This window comes from Phasianus colchicus, chromosome 3 (genome assembly GCF_987193195.1).
Source record: "Phasianus colchicus chromosome 3, bPhaCol1.hap1.1, whole genome shotgun sequence".
Classification (NCBI taxonomy): domain Eukaryota; kingdom Metazoa; phylum Chordata; class Aves; order Galliformes; family Phasianidae; genus Phasianus; species Phasianus colchicus.
Window position 1 is genome coordinate 94,795,572 of NC_143438.1, and position 8,577 is coordinate 94,804,148.

The 8,577-nt window shown below is 63.4% G+C and overlaps 2 protein-coding genes across 2 annotated transcripts in view; both read left to right on the top strand.

Annotated features, from left to right (window-relative positions):
• The window catches only part of LOC149918796 (microtubule-actin cross-linking factor 1, isoforms 6/7-like), a 39,801-nt gene extending 38,262 nt beyond the window's left edge, over positions 1-1,539 (top strand). Inside the window, 4 exon segments of the mRNA XM_090138306.1 lie at positions 276-393; positions 497-681; positions 748-868; positions 948-1,539. Of these exon segments, the coding sequence (XP_089994432.1) occupies positions 276-393; positions 497-681; positions 748-868; positions 948-994 (471 nt within the window). The 3' untranslated portion in view covers positions 995-1,539.
• Positions 1,540-3,666: 2,127 nt separating this feature from the next.
• Positions 3,667-8,577, top strand: part of EPPK1 (epiplakin 1) — a 28,268-nt gene continuing 23,357 nt past the window's right edge. Inside the window, exons 1-3 of the mRNA XM_090138307.1 lie at positions 3,667-3,917; positions 5,287-5,381; positions 5,459-5,529. Of these exons, the coding sequence (XP_089994433.1) occupies positions 3,667-3,917; positions 5,287-5,381; positions 5,459-5,529 (417 nt within the window). The remainder of the gene's footprint in view (positions 3,918-5,286; positions 5,382-5,458; positions 5,530-8,577) is intronic.

The following is an 8,577-nucleotide window of genomic DNA, read 5'->3' on the forward strand; positions in this document are numbered from 1 at the left end:
CACCCCCATTGCCAGGCTCTGATGGCACCCTGACATTGCCATCCCCAGTGCTGGGCACCCTGACACTGAAATCCCCAGTGCTGGGCACCCCGACAGTGCCATCCCTGGTGTTGAGCACCCTGACACTGCCATCCCCAATGCTGGGCACCCTGATATCGCCATCCCTGGTGTTGGGCACACCGGCACTTCCATCCCTGGTGCCGGGCACTGCTGGGCACGCCGACCTGTGTTGCACCCCACGGTGCCCCGCAGCGCTGACGCGGCCGTCCCCGCAGTTCGGGGAGTCGCAGCAGCTGCGGATGGTTCGCATCCTGCGCAGCACCCTGATGGTGCGCGTCGGGGGCGGTTGGATCGCGCTGGACGAATTCCTGGTGAAGAACGATCCGTGCCGAGGTGGGCGCCGGCCGGGACCGTCTCCTCCCCCCCCTCCCCCTCCCACTCCTCCACTCTCCGCAGCCGGGACCCCCCGACTCCCCTCACCGCTTCTCGCCCTCAGTGAAGGGGCGGACCAACGTGAAGATCAACGAGAAGTATCTGAGTCCCGACGCCTTCGGGGCCGCCGCCAAATGCTCGGGGATCCAATCGGCCCCTTCCTCCAAAGCGCTGTCCCCTAGCCGCTCCAATTCCAGCCTCAGCCTCTACAGCAGCGCCTCGGCCCCCAGCAGCCCCCTGGCCAGGAAGGTACGGCCGGGATCGCCCCGCACCCCCCTCATCCCCCACCCGAAGCTGACCCTCTCCTTCCCGCAGTCGGTACAGCGAAGGACGCGTTCCGGTGACCGCTGCCCGCGCACCCGCGGATCGCTGCCGCCCGACGGCGCGGAGCTGCGCTTCTCCGCGGCCGAGGAGAGCCCCGACGCGGCCCCCCCGGGTGAGCGCCGCGGGGCGGGGGGGTTGGGGGCCGCTCCGCTCCGCCGGAGGGCTTCGCTCATCCCCGCCGTTCCTTCCAGAGCCGCCCGACGGGTCCCCCCCGGAGCGCCGCAGCCCGTGCCGCTGACCCCCGCCGCCCACCCTCGGCTGCCCCCACTCAGGACCGTCCTCCCGGCAGCCGCTCGTCCCGGGGCCGGAGAACGGTGACGCCGCGGGACCCTCCGGCACCGCGCCGCGACCCCCAAAGCGGGAGCCCCTCGGTGAGGGCTGCGCTGTTCGTCCGGAACCGCCCAAGTGTGTGCAACCCCACAACCTTCCCTCCGCGGCAGCGCGCGGCCGCCTGAGCTCCCCCGGCTCCCGGTGCCCCCATCCCGGTGCCGCCGCAGCGCTGCGCTCCGCTGGGAACCCCCGGACGTGTTCGGCTTCGGCCAGGGGCGGTTCCGTCCATCCGCTCCCGGTGGGCGCGGGGTCCCCTCTCGGGCTCGGAGCCCCAATTCTGGTGCTATCCCCGACCCCTCGGCACTCAGCTGCCCACCCCCCCCGTCCCACCCGGGCTGGGGGTCCCCGCATGTTCACCGCTCCCCGCTAACCGGACAGCAGTAGAGCTGAATGTAACCCCGGTGGGGCGCAGCCCCACAGCCACAATAAAGAGTAGAGGTCTTTTTCTATACGCAACCAAGGGCGTGCCGTGCTGTCTGTCTGTCTGTCTGTGTTTGCTGCTGGGCTCACTGCCAACCCGGTGCCACCGGCACAGACGCGGCGCCGGCCACAATTGGCACCGAGTACCGTTGGGCGCTGAGCCGCGTCAACTCCTCAGCCAGGAACGCGGCGCTGCCATTCCTGCTGTGCCGGGGTGGGGGCTGAGTGGGAGCTGCAGCCAACGCCCACACTGCAGTGTTGGGACAGGCCGTGTCATCATTCCATTCCCATCCCCATCCCATCCCCATCCCATCCCATCCCATCCCATCCCATCCCATCCCATCCCATCCCATCCCATCTCCATCCCCATCCCATCTCCATCCCCATCCCATCCCATCCCATCCCATCCCATCCCATCCCATCCCATCCCATCCCATCCCATCCCATCCCATCCCCATCCCATCCCATCCCCATCCCCATCCCCATCCCCATCCCATCCCCATCACCATCCCCATCCCTATCCCGATCCCCATCCCATCCTCACCCCATCCCACCCCACTCCCCATATCCTTTCCCCCGGTGCCATTCCTTGTCCCCACAGGACGCCCCACAGTTCTGCAGCTGGTTGCAGTTGGGACGGGGATTGCAGGAAGGGGGGGGAGGATGCAGAGGTGGATCAGAGTCCTCCGGCCGTAGCCCAAGGTGGCACCGCACGTTTGGGGTCCGTGCCCCCGTGTGGCTGCAGCGCGGCCCCGTGCCGCCTCCCGGTGTCGTGGGGCGACTCTCGGTCCCCCCGTGCAGCGCTGCGCGGTGCTGCGCCCAACCCGCGGGCTTTGGGGCGGTTGCGGTGCCCCCCTCCCAGCCCCGTTGATCCCGACCCCATCGCAACGCTGTCGTCCCTTAAGCCGCCTCCGCTCTCATCGCTCCGCATTGGACGGCACCGAGAAGCGCCGGTGCCGCAGCGGCGGGGGGTCCGGACCTCCCCGCTCTCCGTGGGGCGCAGCGCCCACCACGCCCGGCGTGGGCTGCGGCCGCCGGTGCGAATTGCGCAGCGCATTCCTGCGCCGTGGAAATGGAACCCGCCCCGCACCGCCCGCACCGGGACGCAAAACCCGGGGGGTCCCCGCGCCGCTCTGTGCCCCCCACGTGCACGCGTGACCCCACCGCTCTGCCCCATTTTCCCCTCCTCCCCCCTCCTCGGGCTGCCCGTGGGGCGGAGGCAGCGGCTCAGAGGGGCAGAGCAGCCCCAAGTCCCATCGCACTGCCCGCACTGCAGTCGGGTCTTCTGTGCCGTGCCGTTCCGTGCCGTTCCGTGCCATGCCGTGCCTTGCTGTACCTTTCCGTGCTGTACCATGCTATGCCATGGTGTGCCTTGCCATGCTGTGCCTTGCTGTGCCTTTCCATGCCATGCTATGCTGTGCTGCGCCGTGCCGTGTCATGCCCTCCTGTACCATGCTGTGCTGTGCCATGCTGTGCCTTGCTGTGCCTTTCTGTGCCATGCTGTGCTGTGCCATGCTGTACCATGTACCATGCCGTGTCATGCTGTGCCATGCCTTTCTGTGCCTTTCCATGCCATGATGGGCTGTGCCATGCCGTGCCTTGCTGTGCCTTTCCATGCCATGCCGTGCCACGCTATGTTGTGCTGTGCCTTTCCATGCCATGCCATGTTGTGCCATGCTGTACCATGCCGTGCCATGCCGTGCTGTGCCTTGCTGTGCCTTGCTGTGCTTTTCCATGCCATGCCATGCCATGCTATGCTGTGCTGTGCCGTGCTGTGTCATGCCATGCTGTGCCATGCTGTGCCTTGCTGTGCCTTTCTATGCTATGACATGCTGTGCCATGCCGTGCCAGACTGTGTTGTGCCATGCCGTGCCGTGCTGTGTGCTGTGCCTTGCCATGCTGTGCTGTGCTGCACAGTGCTGTTCGTGCTGTGCTCTGCTGCACAGTGCAGTGCCATGCTGTGCTGTGCCATGCTGCTTAGTGCCATGTTGTGCTGCACTGTGCAGTGCTGTGCCGTGCCATGATGCACTGTGCCGTGCCATGCCATGCTGTGCAGCACATTGCAGTGCTGTGCTGTGCCATGCCATGCAATGCCATGCCATGCAATGCCATGCAGTGCCGTGCCATGCCATGCCATGCAATGCCATGCAGTGCCAAGCCATGCCGTGCCGTGTTGCGCCACTCAGTGCCACACCACTGGCTCATCTCTGCCTTGGATACGGGCATCCCTCCAGACAACACAACTCCCACGCACCACAAACATTGCGCCCAAACGCAGCGCTTCCCCCCCTCCCCGCACGGCGACCCGCATCGCCCGGGGGCTCCCGAAGCGCCCGCAGCCCAGAGGCGAAGCGGCGGCTCAGGGTGCCGACACGACCCGGCTGGGGGGTCCCGGTCCGGGGCACCTCCAGGTAGGGCACGGCCGGGGGCCGGGCTGGGGGCACGGCGCTGCGGATGGGGGTCCCTTCCTAAACGCTGCTCGGCCTCGGGGGGGCCGGGAGCGAGGATTCGGCACAGAGTGGGCACCGCAGAGTGGCGGGGTGGGGGGGAGGTGGGACAGGAAGGGGACCGCGCCGGGATGTGCGGAGCTTCTGGGGTGGGGGGAGAGCTGCAGGGATGGGGGGTGGGGGGGAGGCTGATGGGACTGGGGGGGGGGGGGGGGGGGGGGAGGGCACACAGAACCCGATATCACCTCCACCACAGGCAGCACTGTCCACGGATGGGGTTGGGGTTGGGTTGGGGTCAGGGTTGGGGTTGAGGATGGGATTGGTGGTCAGGGTTGGGGTTGGGGTTGGGAGTTAGGATTGGAGTTAAGGTTGGGGTTGGGGTTTGGGGTTGGGGGTCAGGGTTGGTTTCAGGGTTGGGGGTTAGGATTGGAGTTAAGGTTGGGGTTGGGGTTTGGGGTTGGGGCTGGGGTTTGGGGTTGGGGATGGGGTTGGTTGTCAGGGTTAGGGTTGGGGTTGGGGTGGGATTGGGGTTGGGGTTGGGATTGCGGATGGGGTTAGTTGTCAGGGTTAGGGTTGGGGTTGGGTTTGGTGGTCAGGGTTGGGATTGCGGATGGGGTTAGTTGTCAGGGTTAGGGTTGGGGTTGGGGTGGGATTGGGTTTGGGGTTGGGATTGGGGATGGGGTTAGTTGTCAGGGTTAGGGTTGGGGTTGGGTTTGGTGGTCAGGGTTGGGGTTGTGGTCAGGGTTAGGGTAGGGGTTGGGGTTGGAGTGGGGTTGAGTTTGGGGTTGGAGTTGGGATTGGGTTAGGGGTTGGGGTTGGCGTTAGGATTGGGGTTAGTGTTGGGGTTGGGGTTAGGATTGGGGTGAAGATTGGGATTGGGGTTAGGATTGGGGTGAAGGTTGGGGTTGGGGATGGCTTTGGTGGTGAGGGTTGGGGCTGGGGATGAGGTTAGTGTTAGGGTTGGGGTCAGGGTTAGGTTGGGTTTGGGGTTGGTGATGGGTTTGGGGTTGGGATTGGGGTTGGTGGTCAGGTTTAAGGTTGGGATTAGGCTCAGGATTGGGGTTGGGGTTCGGTTGAGGTTAGGGTAGAGGTTGGGGTTAGGGTTGGGATTAAGTTTGAGGTTGTGGGTCAGGGTTAGGGTCAGGGTTGAGGTTGGATTTAGGGTCGGGGTTGGGTTTGGGTTTAGGACTGAGGTTGGGTTTAGGGTTAGGGTTGGGGTTAGCTGTTTAGGGCCGGGATTAGGATCGGGGTCAAGGCTGGGGTTAAGTGAACGGGGTTGGGCTCACGTTGAGCTTTCAGGGTCCCCCCGACCCCCCTGCCGGTCCTCCCGAAGGGCGCAGGGCGGCGCTGAGCCGCAACCGGACCCCGATGTGTTTGGGGAGGGGGGGGGCGGAGGGGGGTTTGGGGAGTGCCGCCCGCGTGCCGAAGGTGCGGGGTTGGGCCGGCTGTGTCATCCGCGGGGGCGGGGAAGGGAAAGGTATTAAACGCGCCCCGATCCCGGGCAGGAAAGAGCGGCGGAGGCTTCGGGACCGCGGGCACCTGCAGGGCGCACCCGAACCGCGAGCGCCGCGGGGAGGTATGCGGGGATGGCACGACGAGCAGCGGCTGCGGGGCTGAGCGGGGGCCGCGGAAGCGCAGCCAGGAACGCCAGGAATGCGGCTCCGCCCGCACCGGTCTGAGGACGGAGGCAGCGGGCGTGGGGTGGCGGCGCGGGGCGGGGGGAGCACGGAGCGGGGGGCCCCGCGTGGGCACGGAGCGAACCCCGCGTCCCGCAGCGGCGGAGCCCCGCACCGCACAGCCGAACCGACGGCCGTCGGTACGGCAGGGCAGAGAGGCGGAGGGCTCCGGGTGTCCTCCGGTCATTCGGCGGCCCCCCGCCCCAATTCTCGCCCCCCCAGGGACGCCCCATATCGGTCCCGATGCCCGGAGCTCCGCGGCGCCCAGCCCCGCTCCCCAGCCGCAGCTCCGCTGTTCCGTCCCCGAAGCGGCGCTCCCCGCACTCGAACGATGCCGGCCCCTCTTCCCTCCCATCCACCGCTCCGGGGCCGTGCGGGACCAGCAGCAGGGAGGGCTGGGAGGGCTGTGAACGAAACCGGGGCTGCGGGGGGGGGGGGGGGGGGGGTGCTGCGTGTGGAGCAGAGTGAGGAGCAGCGTGTGGAGCAATGCCCGGAGCAATACAGAGAGCAGTGAGAGGAGCAATGAGCGGAGCAGTGCGTGGGGCAATGAGTGGAGCAATGCACGGAGCAGTGCATGGAGCAATGGTCAAAGCAGTGCCCAGAGCAATGCCCAGAAATGCCCAGAGCAATGCCCGGAGCAATGCATGGAACCATGCCCAAAGTGATGCCCGGAGCAATGCACAGAGCAATGCATGGAGCAAATCCCAGAGCAATGCACAGAGCAAAGCCCGGAGCAATGCACAGAGCAATGCACGGAGCAATGCCCAAAGCAACACCCAAAGCAACGCCCAGAGCAACGCATGGAGCAATGCACAGAGCAATGCACAGGGCAATGAGTGGAGAAACACATGGAGCAATGCACGGTGCAATGCCCAAAGCAGTGCACACCGTCGCCAGGTTGTGCAGTGCTGTGTAGTGCAGTGCTGTGCAGTGGCAATGCTGTGTAGTGCTGCGTTGTGCAGTGCAGGACTTTGCTGTGCTGTGCAGTGCTGTGCTGTGCAACGCAGGGCTTTGGTGTGCTGTGCAGTGCAGGGCTTTGCTGTGCAGTGCTGTGCAGTGCTGTTGTCACGGAGTTGACTAGATCAATTTATGCCCGTGACAGAGGGCAGTATGCCCCTGCCCTCCCCACCCCCCGCCTGGCCCCACAAAATGGGAAGGAAGGAAGGGGGGAGAAAAAAAACAGCGGCAACAATCTATGGAGGGAAACTTATTTTACTAACTATGATATCGGAATACAAAATAACACAATATAATACAATCTAATTGAAATTGAGACTAATAAATCAAATAAGATATGAGAGAGAGTTCCCGAGACCGAGTCAAACCTGAAAAGCTTGGAACGGCTGGGAAAGCACCTCCAGCACCCACTGCCAGGCTGTAAGAGACCGCCCCCCCCGGAAGGGTCAGATCCCATGACTTCCGTAATGTATAGGGATAGGTACGTAGAATTAGAGCATTAACACTTTAATTCCAGTACATGATGTTTTGATGTGGAATACTGAAAATAAAAAAAAACCATAAAGCCATGACAGCTGTGCAGTGCAGGGCTTTGCTGTGCTGTGCAGTGCAGTGCTGTGCAGTGCTGTGCTGTGCTGTGCTGTGCAGTGCAGTGCTGTGCAGTGCTGTGTTGTGCAGTGCAGGGCTTTGCTGTGCAGGGCTGTGCAGTGCAGGGCTGTGCAGTGCTGTGTTGTGCAGGGCTTTGCTGTACAGGGCTGTGCACTGCAGGGCTGTGCAGTGCTGCGCTGTGCAGGGCTGTGCTGTGCAGTGCAGTGCAGTGCAGTGCAGTGCTGTGCAGTGCTGTGCAGTGCTGTGCAGTGCTGTGCTGTGCTGTGCAGTGCAGGGCTTTGCTGTGCAGGGCTGTGCAGTGCTGTGCAGTGCAGTGCAGGGCTTTGTTGTGCAGGGCTGTGCAGTGCAGGGCTGTGCAGTGCTGTGCAGTGCTGTGTTGTGCAGTGCAGTGCTGTGCAGCGCTGTGCTGTGCAGTGCAGGGCTTTGCTGTGCTGTGCTGTGCAGTGCAGTGCAGTGCAGTGCAGTGCAGTGTTGCGCAGAGCAGTGCAGGGCTTTGCTGTGCTGTGCTGAGGAGCGCCTGGAGCGCAGCCAGGAGCCGCCCTGCCCTGAGCTCACCTTACTCACAGTTTCCGTGGGGCTGACGCTGTGCAATGGAAGGGAGCAGCATCCCTCTCCCCACCCTTCCCCCCCCCCCCCCCACTGCCTCCTCCTTGTGCCTCAGAGGGCTGCTGAGCCGTGAGCCTACTTTCCTGCTGGCCCCGCAGAGGCTTTGTGCCAAACCTGAGAAGTGCCCCGCTCTGGGCTGAAGGTTTGGGGCCATGGAAGCGTAAAATCAGAGAATCAGAGATGGTTTCTGTGCCCAGGGCCCTGCAGGGTGGGATCGGGCTGTGCGGGGCCCTCCGGTGCTGTAGGAAATATCCAAAATAATTTTCCAGGACGGTATCTCTGATAAAGCAGATTTTATTCGCAATTGCAACGGCAGGCCTCCTGCAAGCAGGAGAGCACCCAGAAAACAGCGTTACCTCTTTTATTCCTTATTCCCCGACGCTGATCTCCTTCTCCCCTGGTTCCCCATTGGCTGAGTACTGCAGGTTCACAATCTCCTCGACGCTTCACCAAACATGGAAACACTGGACAGACATAAATTTTTGCTGCGTAAGCGTCAATCTGCAGTTAATTAATTGACTCCTTCCACACCTGATCGTTATTTTGAGGATATCTGCTTGTCCTTCTTTGTATAAAGATGAGCTCAGGAAAAAGACAGGGGAGTATCCGGGTGCCTGCCTTCACACCCAGCCTTCTCACGGAGTGAGACAGTTCGGCCCTCATTTCTTTGATGTTTGCTGAATCTGCCTTTCTTTTGCTGGGAGTTTCTCATCCTAACAGAACAACTCTACAATACGTTTCCTAATCCCTAACGCTGTACTCGCATTGGTTGGAAC